Genomic DNA, 20,943 nt, shown 5'->3' on the forward strand with positions numbered 1-20,943 from the left:
GCTCTGCTGCCTTCCCCTTCCACCCTGCCAGTTTTGAACCCAAAGCCTAGCATTTCATTCCCAGAAGTCAGACACTCCACCTTCAAACCACCATCCACAAAAGCTGAACGCATTTCTACCCACCGCGCCGGTTTTAACTCCCAAGTACCCTCTCCCTTACCAAGCAGAATCGCAGCCGAGGCCCGGGTGGCCGCCAGCCGTGTCCCCTTCTCAGGGCGTCACACGAGGCGCCCCTGTCCCCGCACCCCCTCAAGGCTCTCTCTTATGAAGCGCAGCACTCTCCCAGCCGAAGGCAGAGGGGGAAGAGAGCATCGTTGTATTTAACGGTTAACATGCCGAAATAACTTTACCACAAACAACACTGTTAAGAGGCAAAATAAACATTCTGGGCTCAGGCAGCTCCACGGAAACGATAGGTTTTCCCGGGAGCGCACTGGGGCAGGGCCCGAGGCCCTGGCAGCGCGGGGCAGGGCAGGCGCCGGAGGGGTCTCCCCGGGAGAGGTCTCACCGCGAGCGGTCTCACCGCCGGGCCGGTCTCACCGCCGGGCCGCGCAGGGCCGCCGGGAAGGGCCCACCCCTACGCGTCCCCATAGTAACCGCTCCCACCGCCCGCCCCCCGCGCCTGCGCCCCGCGGTACCGCCCCGCCCTCCGCCTGCCGGCGGGCCGCCGCCGGGGGGGCCTTGCCGGGTACAGCAGCGCGGAGGGGCCAGCCCGAGCCGCGAGGTTCGCAGGTTCCCGTCTCGACTGCGAGGGGGAGCGACCTGCCCACCGCTCCTGAGGAAACGCCCTGCCCGCGGTGCGGCTGCGCCCCCCCGGCCTGCCAGCCGTGCCCCGGCCGCCGGCGCCGTGCGGGCCCCGCAGCCGCCCGCGGGGACAGCGGGGCACCTGGGCGCTGCGCTGGTCCGCGGCCTCAACACGCTGGGGCGGCTGAAATCAGGGACTTCAAAACGGCAGCAAAAGGGCTCACGGGGAATGCTTGTAGCGCTGGGCCAGGAGCACGGAAATACTTACCCCGAGGTCGCTTTTGTGGACCAAGGCAGCACCAGCACGCAAAGACTGCGGGAGGCGAGAGGCACCGCGCGGTGACCGCACGCGGCCCAGCTGCCCCCCGCCCCCGTGCCGGCGCGCCCGCGCAGCGGAGCCTGTAAGGTGAACTGAAACTAACTTACATTAGACTTACCAGTTAGCTAGGAGGTCATGCAGTTAGGGCTTTTTTCAACGGTTCCAGTCAGTTACTTCTAAAAAATAATCTGTGTCCCAGTACCGGTTCTGGTCAGTCTGGGGGAAGGATCTGTCACCTCTTGAGAAACCCCGGTTCTTGGGTCAATCAGTTTCCCAAAGCTAGGCAAAACCTCACTTACTGCGAAACTACCAATACACTGATGCCAAGGGTGTATTTATGCATGCTGCTACTGCTCAGCCTGCGAGATCTCTTTTCAGAACCAAAGACATGCCCTGTTTCTACACAAGAACCAACAATTCCACTCCAGACACGGTAACAGGTTTGGTCCCTTTAACTACAGTACATTTCCTCCATAAAAACAAACCCACGTGTTATTTTCCTGTAAGAATGAAGATGACAAAGAGTTCAGACATTATAACTGGCCTACTTAAAAGCAAAAATTAAATAAAACAGGAAATTTAACAGCATTTTACTGTCAGATCTACCTCTACTGTAATTTCTGTCATTAAAGGGTGCCAGTTCCATTGGCATGTGCATTAAGTGAACAAAAATTTAGTAGAAAATAAAGGTATGGACAAAAAGTGATTCTGGAAAAGGACAATAATGCTCTCCTCAACACTGACCCAAAAAAGCCACTCTCAAGTTGGTGTAATGTTTCAAAAAAAAAAAACCTCCAAGGCCCTGGGTTCGTGAATGATACATAGCAATACGGCTGTCAATACCAATGTTGGAAAGCGTGTTACCATGAATCAAAAGGCCAGATGCTATTTTGTTAAAATAAATATGAAAAAGGATATACTACTAATCGGTATCAATCAATTTTTAGGCAGCTGCTGAGTGTAACCAGTGGCAGGCAATGAAAGAAATTAAGTGATTCAGTGTAATGCATTAAGGTTTAAACTAGCATACAAAACTATACATCATTCTTGAGGAGATGGCAAACTCAGACATTATAGTTTTTCAAAATACTATCTGTGGTTAAATTCCTCTCTCTAAATAAAGAAACCTGACTATGAATGCATCTCTAAGACTTAACCCATATTGCTTGTAATTCCCTAGAGAAAAATCTTCCACAAATTCATCAGTGCATGCTCTTTAATGAACTCGAGGAAGGTAAAGTTCAAGTGGCACCATGCTTACTAATTACATTTATCAAACTTTTATAGTCTCAATTACAATATATTCTAATATTTCAGTGAAGCATCAGATATAGTTATAGTGCATCATATACAGAGTACAGAAATATTTTTATAGGAAAAAAATAAATAGGAAAAAATATGTAAACATCCTGAGTAAAATTCTGCTGCCACTGAAGTTACTGAACCATCATAAATAGGAGCACAGGCAGTATCACACCCCTCTTTATAAAGCATACAGCAGTACACATAATTTCATTCAAAACAGTTTAAAGTGCATAAAACATTATAAAAAAAATAATTCATAAACTTTTGAAAGTTTTACATATGCAGTTTTCATTCATGTCTATTACGTCTCCTCAATCCCATCTCTTCCGATTCAACAGCATCTTTGTTCATAATTTCTTGCTCATCTTCTATCACATCTGGCTCAAACTGATGTACTTCACGTTCATCACTTAATTCATGCTCTTCTATTTTGTAATCACTATCAACATCTTCAAGCAAATCATTACTGTCATCTCTGTCATCCATTTCTTTCTCTTGAGAATGTTCAGCAAATGACTGAATGAGATCTTCAAGTTTCTCATTACAAATGTGGCTGAAATCTTATAATTCACACAAAAAAAATATTAAAATTAACATTTAAATTACCAGAAAGGCTCCAAATTTTAGGGTCAGTTCAGAAGTAGAATATTTATTGTTTTCTCTCTTTCATTAAGACTCAACTAATGCAAAATTCCCCGAATTTCTAGTGAACCATTCTTAACATTTAAGATCTTTCTTGGACTACTATGCACCTCTTCGAAGTCTCCAGTTGAAACTAATATACATATTGCTGTTTATTATGCCATGCAAGCATTACCCACAGCCTCAGAACTCCCCACCTGGGAATCCTCAGACTAAAGTTAGTCCAATACTAACAGACTGCTTAGGAAGTCACATTCAAGAAGCCCATTTTAACAAAGCAGAATGTGACTGTGTGGTCTATCCCAGTTCAACGTCTTTCAGAACTTAATTCTATAAAAAAAAAAAAAAAAAAAAAAAGACCTATCAAAATTCTAAAATTAGATACACCTCAAACAGGAAGAATGGTAGTCCACCAGAATGAAATTAATTCCACACACATTACCTAAGATGCGAGAGCTGAACATTATTATAGTAAGACCTGTTTATATTTTTTTTAAATATAAACTATTTAGTTATCTGTCCTGCAGGAAATCAAAGTACCTTTCATCTTGTTTTCAGATTTATCCAATCCACTTTCTTTCATCAGGCGTCTAATTGATTGGAGCTGTGTCATTATTTCATCTTTCTGCTCACAAGCTAAAGCATTAACACTAGGAGAAAAAGACAGATGTCAACAGCTGAAAGATTACCTTGAAAGTGAGCGCTTGACAATAATGCACGAGACTGCAGTTATTTCCTTCCGTGGAGAGATACCATAGTTAAGTTAGTAACACATTTAGGCCAAGCTTTTCTTTGAGAACTGTCTCTTGAGAAGTGCGGAGCCCATCACATACACCTGCTGAATAATCTAGTCACTGAATTCTAACAGTGGAGCTCCAACAGCCAAAGCTGAGTAATGACTACTAAAAGAAAAAATTATCCAAAGTAATTTTATTTTTAGTACAACAATACCTAATACAGAACTTCACAGTTTAGAGGCTTTTCTCATTTTTTTCAATTATGTTTACTCTCACTCCTCCCCATTGCTACTAGAAATTTGTTAGGCAAATTGGTCAGTGAACTTGCTACTTAATAGTTTCAGTACACATTAAGTTCAGAAGTACACTAAAGGAACAATCCTGAAATTCTGTATGTTTTAAACTAGGCTTCATGAAGGACCTCAGTCTACAAAAATGGACTGCATGGATATTTTTATTTCTAGTAGGTGAGTAAGGCCCTAGCTTCTTAAGAAAAGAACTTTAAAACTACAAGGAGGTTATATTACTTACTGCCTCGTTACACTACAACAGGGAAGTTTTATTTCCCTGAAGCACACACAATCACTTAATAGGTTAATTTCAAAACACAAAAATAAGCAGCTATACCTTGATAACTAGTTTTGTCTTTAATCATATCAAAAGAAACTTTCTACTATGATCTAATTCCCACAATGCCTTTCAAATGCTACTGAGCTTAAGTATTCAGTATTAGCCTCCTTGACCAATATTCAAGTTTAACTTGTTAAGTCACAGTAATGTGATGGCAAGTCTCAGCTTTTGCACTTATGTTTGGTAAACAAGAGACAGGAGGTGTCTATTGAAAAGATTACAAATTGCAAAGAGGTTATCTGCAAAAAGCTACAGAAACAGTAACTGAAGAAGGTTCCTAAACACTGTTCCTTACCTATATATAAGGAACACTTTAACAACTCTATTTTTAGAGAACTTAATTTTAAAGAAAAACAATACTGAGATGTTTTATGACCACTCACCAGTTTGACAGTGGATCCAACTGAGTCAATAAAGAATTTAACATTTTCTCTGTCTGTGCTAGATGCTGCTCCAGTTCTAAAAGCTGATGCTCTAAAAAAAAAAAAAAAAAAACCAAAGAGAAAGGAAATAAAAACCAGAAGGAGGCACAGGGAGGAACAGAGAAGGGGAGAAGGCAGGCAGGAAAGACAGAAGATTGTAAAAAAAAAATTGAAAGAAGTATTTACAATACCAAAAGAGTATTAAAGTTTTGGTTGGACAGATTCAGAAACAGGAAGGTTTTTTCCTCCATAATTCTAGAGTATGAAAAGGGAGTGGTAAGGATAAGAACAGAAGCCTTACTATGTGTGACCAGACACCGTTCTCGTCCAATAACCTCACTCCAACAGTGTCCACACAGATCACACCTTCGTAGACACTGAGCAAGAACGTGGCTCTTACCTTTTCAGCCTCAAAAACTATGCAGTTCCAAGACTTCTTGAGCTATAAGTAGCATATTTATATTTAATATACTGTCATGAATTTGCCCAGTCACACCTCACAAATATATTCAACACTTAATGCACTAAAGCTGAGAGGAATAACTCCTCCTAAAATACTATGAAACTTCAAAGAAAGAGTGCAACAAGGAAGGATGGTGAGTAGGCAACATATCAAATCATTGCTGAACCTGATTACAGATCTGGTGTGCAGAGACACCAAAAGAGGCTGCTAACTAGTTGTTTAACTAACTAAAAATGTGTCTACACAAGGGGCAAAAAAAGTATGAAAAACAGCTTAACTCTAATGTGCCATAACTCTTTATTCAAAAGGAAAGCCCACTTCTTGGCACATGCAGAACAGACTGAATTAGACAGTACTTTGTATCATGAAGAAAAAGACATTATCATTCATTCTGTCTCTTCTATAAATATTTAATGGTTTTGACAAGTCTCAAATTTGGCCTAGAAATTTAACAGTCTCTATAATCATTTATCCACCCTGTTCCACTATCAATACAGTTCAATTCTAAAGCAGATCATTATGTCCTTTTTAAATATCCTATTAGGCTAAAGATTATTATATCCTATTTAAACATCCTATTCTACTGAAGAAAACTAAACATGTCTTAAGTGAGAGAAACATCAGACATTAAAAGGCAGAGTATCACACTGTATTACTACAGCTGTTTAAAAGAATTATTACCATCCAGAGTTTTCAAACAAACTTCTAAATGTTTCAAACACACAGAATAACAAGGTAGGGTATTTTGTAGGTTCTTACATTACACGCTCTCATCCAGCTGGACTGCATCAATGAAAATGTAGGTTTCTTCCAGCAGGAAATACACATTTTTGGTGAACATATGCACTCTGAATGGACATCTATCTTACCTGTTTCCTTTGCCTTGTCTTCTGTACTTTTTTCCTTTTTGGAAAGGCTTTCTTCATGTGACTTCATCTTTAATAAATACAATTGTGTTAAAATACTTCACCACTATTTGCGTATTAAAAATAAAAATGCATTTAGACATTTACTGAAAGTAAACAGCAACCACAAAAATGCACTCCATTAATTTAACATTTTCTCCTGCCATGCCTTCTTCCTATCTTAAACTAATACTTCTGATCTTAAGCAATGACCATATGACTGATAAAAGCTGTAAAAAGTTTTTTTAAAAAAAAAGTGGTTGCTGTTTCAACTCCAGTTTTCAGAATTTAATGCGAAGAACCTTCTAGGTTATTGGATCCAGTCTCCTACCATTACCTAGGAGGTAAAACTTCTTTCTTAAAGTAATAAAGATGCTATTATAAAAATATTTACATTTCAATCCCACAAGCGCAAGTGTAAAGAGTTATAACACCCGAAATACTGGTTTTATGATGTTTAAATCCTATTTACAACCTAATTAAATTTATTTTTAAAACCAAACTGTTCAGCCTCTATGTTCATTTTGCTAAGCTGTGGTATTTTTCCTCACATATAGATGATATGAAACTGACTACGAATATGAAGATGCTGTTTCCAGTCCTGTTTGGGTTTAAGGTGTTTTTTTTCCCTGAAGGCAAGCAAAAATATTCCAGCTGCACTATCAGCATTGTTAAGTGTTGTAATATCTCTTGCTATAAATAATACATATCAAGACTGATTTTAAAAAAAAACCCAAACCCAACTGGTTATGTGTCCTCCTTTTTTAAATTACTAATGGCTGAAGAGGTATCACATTTCATGGATAAAAGTCTACGTTGCAGCTGCATGACTAAATGAACAGTCCAAATAAAAAGTTGAGTATACTCACTACTCTAACTAATTGCTTATCTAAGACTATTATCCTGCAGGAATCATCCACCTCCTTTCCATATTCAGTCTCATTCTGAAGAACAAAAATAAGTGAAATATTGATGAGACTAAGTTACAGCCTCAGGTAACAGCACTGTTCAGGTTCTCAGATTCTTACTTGAGGGTGGGGGTGGGGGTGGTTGGGGGGGGGGGGGGTGAGTATAAGATTCTTAGACACTTCCTTAAGTGTCCAAAAAAGGGTTATGTCAGAAGCCTTCATAAGGAAGAATCAGATATACTGAAATTTTAACTTTGGAGCTCACACTCAAAGTCAAATCAGGCAAAAAATGGCTTTTGGAAAACCACATACTTGGGCTCAGAATTGGGGTGGGGCACAAAAAAACCCAAAACAAAACCCAGTTACATTTCCTTCTAATTTCCATAATATAATCATTTTCATGTGGCTTACCTTAAGAAATTTGTATGCTGCAAACACTCCCACTCCAAGAGCATACAATGGCATGAGGGTGAATACTAACTCTCTGCCGTTTCCTCTTGTTCTCTCACTCTTGATCTCTTTCTCCATTGCATTTCTCATCTGCTGAATACTCTGGTAAGTGTTACTGTCAGACTGTTCTGGATTCAGGTGAACTTGATGAACTGTCCGAGGGCTACCTTAAAGAATTACATGGAGAGAAGGAAGCCAAAGTAAGAAAGGAAATTAAGACTGCAATTAGTTTCACAACTGGAATTAAATTGTTTTTTTCTTGTGTGATCATCTTTGTTCATCACTCTTATAAGATGGTGTGGGCAGCCCTGCCTCCAAATAAAGTTTTTAAAAAAATAAAATTAAAAATCACCCTTTCATGAATTGAACGCAAAGTTAAATCTAGGTAGCAAAGACTCTCAAACCAAGTTTCTATGTTTTCTTAAGATACAAGTTTCAAGCTTCTTCCTTTGCAGCAACATTGGCAAACCCACAGCAAACTACAGAAAGGTAGATGTAACAAGAAACATCATGAATCTTGAAATTAAAGCATACTCAGAGAAATTATTGATAATGCTGAGAACAGTTACACATTAATATTTTTCCTGTGTAACGAAGAAAGGAGTTAAGTACAAACTGAATTGTCTAGACCTGGAAAAAAAGTTTTTGTTGAAATACGCATGCTGTGTTGCTGCTTTCACTATTTTGACAGTAAATTCCGTGTTACATGCATTTCCCACAGGCTTAGAAGTGCTGTAACTCTGCAAATCAAGTATTTAGCAGGAAAAGATTACACACAATAGCAAGAGATGCAACCTTGGAAGTCTGAAGCATTTTCGCATGCAATTTGCCAGCCAGTGTCATTGCTTGACTTGGATTATTTGGTAGTTAAATCTGGGGTTCATGGGACATGCAGATGAGGAACAGTGCTAACAGCTGAAGTATGCATATGCTTGCAGAGACAGACAGGGTGACTGGGGGGTTGTGAAGTTTCACACTGATGTCTCGCAACTGACTGACTACACTTAATACTTAAAAAACCCTTTGAACATTTAGTTCGTCATAATTTATCAGAATGAGTATGGGTAAAACAAGATTCACATTCTATAGAAGACCATTATGCAAATCACTCCTTATCAATTAATACTGAAACACTGACATTTCAAGAATTTACTGTAATGTAAGTGTGCAAGAGACAGCCACCATCAGGTAAAGAAAAAAATTAACCTATGTTACAACCCCTAGTGAAACAAATGCTTGGCTACAACTTCTTCCAAATACAAGAGAAAAAGGAATCTAATTCTACTAACCTAAGCTGATACTTTGTGATAAGAGATCTCGAACAGTGTTTTAGAATTGTCCAACATGAGTTAGCCAAAAAAGTTTTCCGGACTTCTAGGGATGACTTCAGACTCTGACTGTAGCAACGTTTACTATCAGCTCTGCTGCCAAATTGTGCCAGACATAACTGCAAGTTCTTCCATGTGTAACTGACCAGTTCACAACATGCACATTTGAGCAGGCCTTTCACCTCTATGCTTACTCACTGGAACTCAAAACAGAACTGGACAGTTACATAAAAAATTGAACGTCCTACCTGATACAACCAGAACTCAGGCTATCTTAATCATTTAACGCAAGTTCAGGCTGACATTCTCCTTTCAACACAAGCAGGTTTAGACTTAATAAAAGTGCACTAGCTAGTCTAACTAATCACACCTTATCTTACATACAGTTTTCCTCCTTTCAGAATGCTTCCCACTGATTACTAGTTTTAAGTTTGCACTCACTGTTCTTTCCTTACTTGTAGTTCTATTTGTTTTTAATGGTAATGAGAAGACTTACTAAAACACCTAATATCACAGATGAAAAAATTCCCACAAGTCATACAAGTAAGAATGTGATCAAAGGAACCACCACCTTCCTGGCACCGAGGAGGAATGCTGAATCCGAATGGAGTCCAGTGTCCTGCACCAAGTTTATCCCACAGAGGAAACTGAAAAGATACTGGCCAAAGAGGAGAACAGCATGTAAATTTGCCTGAAACTTATTTTACGCAGTGCTGGGCCAATATACCAGTAGAATCAGAGGCATCTGAAGTGCTGCTTTTTTTAAGGTCTGGTTTTAAAGGAATTTGATCTACAGGGAATGATAGCTACCACATAAATTAAAAGTAATCAAGCAAAACAGACTAGCAGCTGGGAAGAACACGGTAGCAACTCAAGCCTCACTTTGTCTGCCTCCCAGGGAAAAGCACAGGCAGAACTTGAAGGATTACAGCAACTCTCTCTCTCTCTCTCGGTTTACAATGCCTTGGAAGGCATCATCAATGAATCACAGAGCTACATCAAGAATACACGCATTCTGTTATCTTCCAAAACTGAAGTGGACCTTTGGACCTTGAGCTAAACCCTCAGCTGAGGTATGCTGACACAGCTTAACATACATGTATACCACTCAAGCCTTAACAAGCAGTAAGCTCTCTAACCCATTCAGCGGTATCTTTTCCAAGCAAGCATGCTGCATTTTTTCAAAAAGGCTGCCTGAGAAATCTCATACGATCCCGTGCCATTGTTTACTAACAGTAGCGCCGGGCTTCCCTACTGTAACTCCAGCATGCGCAGTGAGCTTTCTCCTCCGACACCTCTCGGCTCCTCATCCCTGCAGAGGTTCACAGTACCTAACCGTGCCCCTGCAGGCATTATTCGTTACACTGCCCCGGTAAGGTACGCTTCCAACACCAGGGGCTCAACCTGTATTTAGAAATTATTTTCTTAAGACAACACAGACAAAAATCATAACAGTAAAGAACAAAAAAAAAGCGTAAAATAAACGGGCTGAGGGGATGGATGGCTACGGGAGGCGGTGGGCGCCGGCCCGGAGCCGTGTGCCGAGGCCCCCCCGTCACGGGCCGCGTTCCGCCGCCGCCGCCGGTGGGAGGCGAGCCCGTGCCCGGCCCTTCCCGTGCCCGGGGGCTCCCCCCGAGCCGGCCCCGAGCACGGAACCCCGACCGCAGCGCGGGCTCGGGCACCGCCACGGCTCCTACCTCTGCGGTGCTGACGGAGATCGTAATGGCCGGGGCCGGCCTTGGCGCCCCGCGGAGTGCGGCCGGCTCGCCCGCCTCCTCCCGCCCCGAACATCCTGGGCATGACGACGAAGACGCAGAGCACCAGCACCACCGAGACCAGCACCTGCTGCGGCGCCGACAGCACCATGGCCCTGCCGCCCAACCGCCGTCCTGCGCCAAGGAGCGGCGCCCAGCGCGGCTGCCGAGCCCCGCCCGCCCGCACAGCGCCGCCCGGCGGCTGCGCCGCTCCCCCGCCCGGCGGGCCGAGCCCCGGCCGGGAAGGTTCTGGAAGGGCCACGGGGTGGGCGGCGGCGGCCCCTCATGCGAGGCCCCGGGCCGCGGCCCTGGCCGTGTCGGTGCTGGGGGCTGCAGCTGGGCCGCCCCTGCCTTGCCAGGCACCGTGGGCATGACCCTGGCCGAGCACGGCGTGTGCCTGCAGCAGCCTCGCACCAGAGGCCAGCCAGCCCGCTGGGGACAGGCCTGGAGCTGCGTGGGTGGCGCCAGGGCCCTGCCAGAGGCATGGGGCAGTTGGCCAGGGGTCTTTTGGTAGTCCCTGGGTGAGGCGGACAGGGTGGCATCACTGGTTTGTGTTCAAATATAGTCGTGTTTATTTGATAGGAAACACTGTAGTGAGTTCTGTCGGTTGTAGGCAGGTGAGTCCAGCAGCAACAGGCACGCAGAGTGAGGCGGCAGTGACCAGGCCAGCTGAAGGTGTTCACATTTCACCCAAGGAATGGCACCTTAGGAGGAAGCAATGGTCCGGCAGTAGGGCTGATCCAGAAGAGTTAGTCTCTCCATCAAAAGCAGGGATATGAAATGCAGTACTGAGCCTGAAGGGGATTTCTGGTGGCAAGGAAGAAGTCTTTGCTTGTCATAACCAAAACAAACTGCACTAGAAAATTATTGCAGGGAAGGCTGTAAACAAAACTGAAGAAGATGCAGAAAAAGTGGATGTTGAGCAGTGAGCAGCTGAAGGATGAGTACCCTGAGGATGGCTTGGAAAGGCACGTGTACTCGGATACTGATGGCAAAGAGTGCCGTTTGCTTGAGTGGGTTTGAAGCCAGAATGGCAGACAAGGGGCTGTAACTGTGGAAGTGAAGAAGCTTGTGGAAAGACACTGCGCTCAGTTTTAGCACTCGGTAACAGGAAACTCAGGAAAAATTAAAGAGTAAAGGGGTGCATGTAGAAATATAATTAGAAAAAACTAAAGGCCTTAGGGAGAAAGCAGTATTGGCAGCCAGTGGAGTTATTGTAAGATCCACACGGAGACTAATAAGAGTGAACTGAAATGTACAAACACAAATAAACCTAGGCAATAAAACACTGGATATTTTACATAAGACATAAAACTAGGTACTTTGATGGTAGCAGAAACTTTCTGAAAAACAATCATGACTGGAAGATGCACACCAAAGATTGCTTACGTTCAGAAGTCAGAAATTTTGTTAACATTGGCAGACTGCAAAGAAGTAGGAGGTAGCGGTGTGAGTTACTGGCCAAATATTAGCATGTTTACCTCATGAAACTGTCTTTGTAAAATGCTCTGATATGTGTATTTAAAGCTGTGCCATAGAAGGAGTAAGTGTTTGTTTCTGGAGGCTCTCCAAAAGTAATTAAAATATTTATACATCTGAATCTACAGTAGCTGTGCAGTTTTACTTTAATATAATTTTTATGTACCAAATAGAAATCAATGACCTGTTCATCAAAAAAGAGAAAAAAGTTTCATGTTTAATTAATATTACAGTAATTTCTTATCTGAAGATAAAAGTGCATTTCAGACATCTTTTCTGTTGCTAGCAAGTGCTCTTACAAAGTTAATTTTCAACAGCAAAGAGGGGGAAAAAGACATGTCTAATGAAATTAGTTCATGTGTCTGTGCTGCAACAGGAAAAGTCAATGAAAATAAAATGGGTACTTGCCTAAATAAGGGAAAGTATTTCTTTATGAAACCTCAGCATATGATATCTGTCTGTATTTCACTGCCTGACTGGTTTTATCTGATCATTTAAGACCTGGTCATAATGTAACATTGCATAATTATGTCATCTTTCATGTTTTGCAAACTTGGGATACAGCTTTGGCAAATACTGCAGGGGCACGGGCAAATAAATGCATTTTTGAACATAATGTGTACTTAAGTAAGAAACATCAGTGCCATCCTAATTTCACATCTGTTAGAGAGAGTATTTGGGTTGGAAGTCATCAGGCATTCTATGTCGTTGATGCCATTAAATCATGGTATGATGAGGTCAAATTCTGTATTTTCGCAGTGCAGAAATGTACTAAGGTTTGCGGTTATTGCATTCAGGTAAAAGTTATCTTTGGTAAAGTGTCCTGTATAGTGCCTGCCAGATGAATCAGTAGGGGCTGTAAATAATATAGAGTTGTACATAGGGTTTGTAGTGACTGACAACTTACCATCTTTTGTAATCTCAAGCAATGGCTGTACTGCCAGTTAACCCTGCACTGGTTAACACCTCTTTGTCTTGTGTAATAATCCATTCTTGTCCACAGTAGTGGCCTTACTGAAATCTCAACTCGTCATTTCACTGTATCAGTACTACATGAAGTATGTAAGACAGCATTTCAAGTCCTCTAGCTGTGAAGCCACACAGTTCTGAATTCTGTAAGTTTGGAGATGCTGTTTGAAATAATCACAGTAATTGCAAAATGGTGTGGGTACTCCTTAGTAGAATTGTTAACAGAAGGAGAAAATCCAGCCAAAGTAAATTATATTGTTTACAAATCTTGTAAAAAAGGAAGAGGGGAAAAAAAATGAACAAAAACAGAGGGAGTTTATGATATATTTCTGATTCCTCAGTAGTAGTTCTGATAGACTTAACTCTGCTGAGAAAGTAAAGCTTTTCTTCGAACACTTAATATTTTAAATGGATTTATTTGTTCCCACATTTAAAAACTAAGCTTTGCAGTAGTTAGTTTCATCTATGAGCAAACACGTAATATTTCACTGATCTAAAACAGATGATAATTTTAACGTCAAGTAGATCTTATCTAGTAAAAGTGACTCTTTAGTTTCTTATCTTGGTATTTAAAGATGCATAGACAGCTCGCTCTGAAAATTACTGATGAAAATACTGTGCAGTATACTTAACAGTGAAAATGTTACAGGACACAATGGTAGCTGCAAGGTTCTTTTTGAGTAGACTGGATTGTGAAATGAAAATACTTAAAGTTACCGGGATCATTTACAAAGCATTTTCTGTTTGGGTCTTTTTGCACCTCTTTTTATATCTTTTCTCACTTACTTCCCCTCAAGTGTTCATTCTTGTTTTCTGCCCATGGTTCTGCCTGTAACAAACTCAAAAGCAAGACTGGAGGATTTAAGTTTTACTGTTTATTGAGCAGTAAATAGAAGATTTGAACTAAGCAATATCTTAGGAACGTAGTTTTCATTTTTTTCTCTGGCACAATAAATTATGAAAAGTTACATAGCAAGGCAGTTCCTAGCATTTTAAAATTTGCTCTTCAGCCTTGTCTGTGTAGAATTCTGGAAGTTTTTGCATATTTCTATTGGAGTTAGGTTCACTTCTAAGCTTTCTTTCCCCTGATTAATATTACTTGCTCCTCTTGTTAAGTTACATAGTATCAAAATGTTCAAGCATTTCAGGCAGTATTTCAGGCAGAATTACAAAGGAAACTAATCACTGGGAAAACCAAGCACAGTACGTAGGTTAAACACCAATGAACATATAAAAATACATAGGTCATCAAAATTGATAATCAGAGACTATGTATGATGCAGGAGCCATCATGGTCTTGAAGGCTCAGAGACAAAATTGAAAATGGAAAAAATCTAGAAATCCTAAATGGATAGGCTGTGTAAACCTGATAAGAGAACCATGATACAGTAATATCAAAATGATGGAAATCACAAAAAAAACATGTGAAGCTGTTACATAAAGGCCTCTGAAATGCTTAGTCAGTGCGGGATTCAGGTAACACCACAATAAACATTAAGATCCTTTTTAAAGAAGGGTCTGTGTGTTGAACATGACTGCTTCTTGCAGTTATAATTGAAGAGATGGAACTTCTGGGGATGTTCAGATCAGTTTGTCAGTCTGAGACCTGTGCTTTTTGTACTGGGGAGATACTGAGAGTAATCCCGTATGTCTTTAAGTTTTCCAGAAGTGAAATTTATGATTATCTGTATTTTCTAGGTGTGTAGTTAAACATTTTTCCTGAATTCAATACTGTTTGGTTAGTCTTATGCAGAAGCTAGAGGAAGAACCTGCCAAGAAAAATCAGGTGCCCAAACTGTGATAGTAACCATCTTCTCTTTAGTATGGCAGAAAACACTCACCAGTTTGAAAATGTGTAGTGCTAAAGCTTTCAGACTTAAGTTTACAGTAGTAATCAGTCAGACCACTTCTAGCACACAGGAGAAGCCCTTCTTGCAGACCTGAGTTACAAATGTTGAAATTAACTAAAAGGAGCTGTTGGGTAGTTGCTGCTGATTTCCCTTTTGTTCCATGGAATTTACCTCTGGATCATAAAGTCAATGACTTTTATTGAAATTCTTGTGTAGAAGATTCTGGAAACTTGCAGCATAGGTCACTTCGTCTTGAGAGGTGAATATTTAAAAGTTCATCTTAAAAACCTTGTTTAACAGTGATTTTTTTAAGTGTGTAAAAAGATCAGATGGTGCAAAATGAAAATAACGTATAGGGTCTCTGAAAATAATTGAAACCTAGATTTTTGACTAGGTTACTGTTGAGTGTAGTTTTTAATGTATTTTAAAACTTTTTTTTCCCCCCATATTATTTGGGACTTCATATAAAATAGGCTGTGCAGTTAGTCTGTGTATGGAGGTTGCAGATATACAAAATGCAGCAATTTTTTTTTTTGCAACTATTTGCCAGAGTAAGTTGTGGCTTTAAATGTTAAGAAAAAAAGAAAGAAAAAAAAGCAATTGTAATGAGATTTAGCTGAAAGTAAATGGGGTTCTTTATTTATTGGTAGTCTTGTAAATGCAAGCAGAGAAAATGATGACTAATTCAGTTGAGACTGCCATAAGCATTAGCATGTGTACTGGTTCAGTTTTTTAATCTGTTAACTTTACTGATAAATATTGTTCTGTGCTTATCTTAAGGAAATAAATCCCAAATTTAGCTCGTGCTCCCCTTCATTATTTTCTTTTTCATGTGAAATACAAGAAATGAGAAAATTGCTGCAGGCAACTACTGTCAGAACTGGAATTACCTCTTGTGGTGTTATACATTTCTTTAAATGCACTTTAGCTTTTTACATGGTGTTTCTTTTTTTCTTCTTAGAAGCAATAGAAATAATAGCACAGTCATTAGATCAGTTGCTTTTCCTTTCTGTGTAACTGGGTAAAATGAAATTACATTATAATTTCTTGCCTATTTAATAGCTGTGATTATACCAAATGTTATTTAACCATTAGAAAACAATAAATGATCAAGCAAGAAAAAGCTAACTGTAACATGTGATTTTACATTTACATTGATATTCTGAAAAAACACAGGCCCCAGCCAGTGCTGTTACTAAACCAGGAGTTTGAAAGCACAGAGGCAGATAGTTTTGAAATATATTTTGTCTCATAATGATGCACAGTCCATAATCAAGCACATGCATATGCAATCTGTTTGTCATTTTAAAAACATATATAGCTTCTAAGCTTGCATGACAGCTGTTTTTTTTTTCTCCTAGCAAACCTGGGCCTCTGCTGGGGAGTTGCCTCAACTAAGAAACTCATTGAGCCCTGCCCACCTCTTTTCCTGTACCACAAAACTGGACTTGTACTTGAGTTGTTATTTTGAAACTTGCTGGGGTATGGAACTTTGTTGTTTTCTTTTTGAAATCTGAATGAAAATGTTTCCAGTTGCCAGTGCAGAATAATGGCTGATTGACATCAACAGTGGTCTGTGAAGCTTTGTCACTTGAGATTTTTCTAATCTGTAACAACATACCATTTTGGTTTGCTGTGCTGTTCTGCACATCCTGGAGAACCAATAGCTAAGCTGAATACCTGTTTAAATTGAGGTCTAACATGCCATTGCTCTTCTGTTCACAGCTTGATACCAAGAACACTGATCTCTGTGTTGTCACAGAAACAAGCGGAGTTAGAGCAGGCAGACCATCTTCTAATAGCCTTTTCCCTTCCTAAACTCTCTGGAAAAACAGGCACACCTTAACCTTGCCACCAGTCATCACCACACTCCAGATACTGCAACAGCCTTTTCAGCCTTGACCATCATGACTCCTTCTTGAGATTTGGATCCTTAGTGCTCAGTTACCCTTGCTAGACAGCAGTTTCTTTTCAGAATTGAGGATGCACCGGACCACCTCACCAAAATTACTTTGTTCAGTGTAGCAGTTTTAAAGTGTAGTCCTTTTATAGACCTTCTCTGAAAGTCTGCTGCTGGGACCATCCATGTCTGAGATGCCCAGAGTATCTTTCCCCCGGTTTAAAGAGAAGCATACAGGACTTTGGAACGTGCCCTGTCCTGTCATCATTCGCATACTCAAAGTGAGCTGCCACACCTTGCTACCAGACTGTTCGTCATGCTGTTCTTCCCATCTCTTCTACCTACCTTCTTCTTGGGAGGTGATTCTTCATCTGTTATGTCCAAGAAACCTTTGGCTCTGAGAGGAGCCTCAAGATGGTCCTTAGTATTCTGTTTGAATGGTAGCAAGCAGAATCTTAGAAATGCCCTTGAAAGGGTCTTATAGGATGTCTCAAAGCTTACTGGACATACTTCTCAACCATCCTAGAGAACTTTCCCAACTAGTCATTTTCTTTTACCTAGTTGTTTTCATTTACCTAGTTTCTTTTTCTATTTTAGCTCTTCATTTGCTGCACTGTAGGCAAAAAGTACAAACTAGACATTTTTTATAATCATGGCTAAAGGCAAGAAATGTAAACAACCTGGTGAATCCTGAAGGGAAGATTAGATACATACTGTGTGATTTATTACTTTACAACATACTGTATCAGTCACAACTATCAAATTATTGATGTGCGTATTATGTGAATGCAGGGTGCTGTGACATTTACATGATGTCAAAAAACTCCTGATATCTGACAGTTTCTGCAGTCTTCACAGCACTGCTGGGTGAAGGCAGGGAATCAATCTGAACTGGAGTCAGTAAATCCAGTGAATCACTGGCTTCTCAGGTTGAGTGCTAGTGTTTTTTAAGTACCAGTTAGAGTTTGCACTCACCAGTCCCATGGAGACATACCAGAGGACCTCCATTTGAGGGTTGCTTGTTCTGAAACTTGTCAATATTCACATATTTATGAAGCTCAAGTCATTTTAGAATCACATAATTTCCACACTGTACTATGAAGGAAGTCTCAACAGAGACACCTAAAAATGCCTTCTTAGACACTACCATGTGGCAGCTCTGCTTCCTATTCCAAACTCTTTTTGAATTATTTTCTTGTTTCAGGTTTGTTCATTTCACTTGTCTTTAACAGGAGACATTGATTAATCACACATTGACTTCTAAGGAAGCTAGTTTAATGCATGCGAGTCAAATATCCCAGCTGAAAGTCTTCATCTTCATGCTCAATTTTCTCTCACACATTTGGAAATTGTATATGAAAATTACCAGGATGAATATATTACAATTGGTAGAAATTGGTATTGGTTAGAAATACCAAATACCTTCACAGATAAATGGACTGTAGATGTAATTGAGAAGATTTATTCAGTTCAGTTGAGGCTGTCGCTCTTATTTGTGCTTCTGTTTTACTGCTTTTTAGGAACCTTTATGTTAAGTCTCCTTTAGCAGGAGAGGGGAAACCTGTCCTGGTTTTGGAGCTGGTGATTTCCCCTTATTTTAGAGCAAAGGACTTTATAATTGTTTTCTGTTGTGAGTTGATGGTGACACACTCAGATCTTAAAGAACAGCTGTATTTACAGTTTCAGATTAGGATTTGTAGTGGTTAAGGTTATCCCAACACTGTTAAAAAGAATAAGCTGCCTTTAAACAGAAGATACCTTCTTTCATATTCCTATCAGTCTGTCTCACAGGTAGTACCTGTATTTTATGAGTGTCAAGTACTGTCTTTCCAAATTCTGTCATTTCACTTTTTCTCACCAGAAAAGTAATTGAGGTCCTGGATATTGACAGGGACAGGATATCCGTATTTTCCTGTTCAGCAGATCATGGCATCCTCAGAACAAGAGATGTACCACAACTTTTAACAGATGTGGAAAAACTGCCTCCGTGTGCCTGTCAGTTCTCCTGTTGTAAGAAAAAACTATAATCTGTGATACTTCTATGCTTCTGGGAATACAATAATGTCTGATTACATTTTTATTAATGCACCTTTCCATGAATATGACCTTTCAGGTCTCCGCCACCTCTCTAGGAAGATAAGTGACATCCAGTCGCTGATAGGTGGCTGTATCTGCCGGTTTTAGGACTCACTTTCTCCTGAAGCAGCTGTGGGAGTTGCAATGTTAGAGGATCTCAGTGGCTAGTCAATGAAGTGGTAAATGAAAATCACTGCAAGTAAATATGAAGTGGCACATGTAGGGGGAAAGGTGGTCACCTGTACAACTATGGAAAATGTCAGCTCAGTGCTTACTAGCTGTTAGAAGCAAATGGAACAGTAGTAATGATGAAATTAAATGGTTACTCTTAAAGAGCAAAACATAAAACACAATACTGTCACCTTTCATGGAGACAGACTAGTTTCTGTGGCCTAAACCAGCAAGACAAGTGAAACTAAAGCTGAAACGATAGTCTCCCATATATTTTATCTCATTTAAGTAGCATAGTCTTCAGAAGCCACCTGGTGTTCCTTGTGACTTTTTTCTCTATCCAGAAGTAAATTTGTGCCTTTCTTCCCATTCCTTACACCTTCTTAATGAGGCAGCACTCTACAAGCTAGGTGTTAAGCAATCTGTAGATTGACAGATAAGTACATTTACTTATATGTAATGACAAGATAGGGCTTCTTGGAGAAAAAGGCAAGGCCTTTCATCTCTGGATCTGTGGCTGAGAGTTCTATCAGTTTTCTCAAAGAGGATTTCACAATGGATTATGAACTGTGTGAAGTAATAGTGTAATTATCACTTATAGTGGTAGCCTTTGATACCAAGAAAGACTTGCTGAATTGCAGCTCAGGCAACATCTGTAGCTTCCTTGTATTGCATTTCTGCAATTGAAACATGCACAGTCACCAAGTGGGTCTGCTTTCACACCCTTATGAGGCATTAGGTTCTTGCCAGAGCTTCTAGAAACAATACTTGGTCCTTCAGTCTTTCTTATTCTGGATTCTGAGACCTTTTTTAAGATAACCATATGGGCTATGGTTTGGAATCGCCCATGCTGTGCATGTATATATGGTCAATCACCCAAAAGATGTATTACTTGCCCTGTAACTTTTTTTTTTTGAGATACTTATTTTTATATATATATATATTTATGTAAAAAACCAATTCTCTTCCCTGCTTTTCTCTCGTAAGTTCAAAACCTATGTTCGATTCTTGGGATCAGAAGATCCCCATTCTACATATATCTAACTGCATGTCAGGGCATGTGGTTGCAATATGCCACCGTATATGCTGCTGGGATAAAATTCAGGCCAACAGTCTACCTGTGGGCAAAGTATATAAAAGATGCTTCAAAGCAGAATAGTAGCAAGTAAGTTGCAGGTAATCTTTTGGGGTGTTCTTCTCCCTCTGTCTTGTACAACAGCATTATACCAACCCCCAACCCTTACATCTGTATGCCTGGTGGGTACTTATTTTTTTATAAATATAAATGATATAGGGTGTATAAGGTAAATATGGACTTAGAATCCTGAAAAAATTATCACAGGTTTTGGTGCAAATTACGAGGAGTGCCCACTATGGGTGTGGGTAGAGTTACAAACCAACCGAATAGCCCACAGTCCTTTAAAGAACTAAATCTGCCCCTGGATGCCCAGGATTAGGCTGTGAAACACAGCATTGCTTCATCTTCTGAATGGATGCAGCACAGACTGGGTACTGTGTTTCCATTACCTGGTAGTGTAATATAGGCAGCCAGGGTGATGGTATCTGCGTTATCGTTTTCAGCAGTTATACGTATAAGGAGCCTTTCTGAAAATGTGCAGTGGTAAGTACTGCAGTCTGATGTTTATACTTAAACACTTCGGCACCACTTGGATGAGATACTTAAGCATGGAAGGATCCCAGTGTCTTTACTAAGACTGCATACTTAGACATTTGTGTTTTGTGGAGTGAAACACCACCCCCCTTGGGAGTTCAGCATTGTATGTGATGAGGCTTGTATCACCCTCATAGTTTTGAAAGCATTGCTGATGTTTCTTGCTTTGGTAGCTATTTTATCAAAAAATGCTTTACAAGCATGGGTATGTCCACCTAA

General features: G+C 40.5%; 3 protein-coding genes across 6 annotated transcripts in view; 1 reads left to right on the forward strand and 2 right to left on the reverse strand.

Annotated features, from left to right (window-relative positions):
• Positions 1-1,110, reverse strand: part of CAPS2 (calcyphosine 2) — a 33,372-nt gene extending 32,262 nt beyond the window's left edge. For 3 of the 4 annotated variants that reach the window (XM_027808528.2, XM_027808529.2, XM_027808525.2), the window contains exon 1: positions 161-524. The gene's annotated coding sequence lies outside the window, so the exon portion shown is untranslated. Of the gene's footprint in view, positions 1-160; positions 525-1,012 lie in introns of those variants that run through there. The other variant, XM_027808527.2, reaches the window with a different exon arrangement.
• A 1,155-nt stretch (positions 1,111-2,265) lies between these two features.
• CCDC107 (coiled-coil domain containing 107) lies at positions 2,266-10,793 on the reverse strand. The gene is made up of 6 exons (XM_055712459.1): positions 10,551-10,793; positions 7,487-7,692; positions 6,132-6,198; positions 4,761-4,851; positions 3,551-3,660; positions 2,266-2,928 (listed from the first exon to the last, which is right to left on the reverse strand). Exons 1-6 carry the CDS (start codon positions 10,717-10,719, stop codon positions 2,657-2,659), a joined length of 915 nt encoding a protein of 304 aa, XP_055568434.1. The 5' UTR covers positions 10,720-10,793; the 3' UTR covers positions 2,266-2,656.
• A 714-nt stretch (positions 10,794-11,507) lies between these two features.
• Positions 11,508-20,943, forward strand: LOC129736149 (GLIPR1-like protein 2). The gene is given in 7 exon segments (XM_055711153.1): positions 11,508-11,620; positions 12,586-12,887; positions 15,355-15,428; positions 15,431-15,456; positions 18,326-18,435; positions 20,799-20,900; positions 20,903-20,943. Coding segments are annotated over 7 exon segments (768 nt in total).

The sequence above is a fragment of the Falco cherrug genome, chromosome 5, assembly GCF_023634085.1.
Source record: "Falco cherrug isolate bFalChe1 chromosome 5, bFalChe1.pri, whole genome shotgun sequence".
Taxonomy (NCBI): domain Eukaryota; kingdom Metazoa; phylum Chordata; class Aves; order Falconiformes; family Falconidae; genus Falco; species Falco cherrug.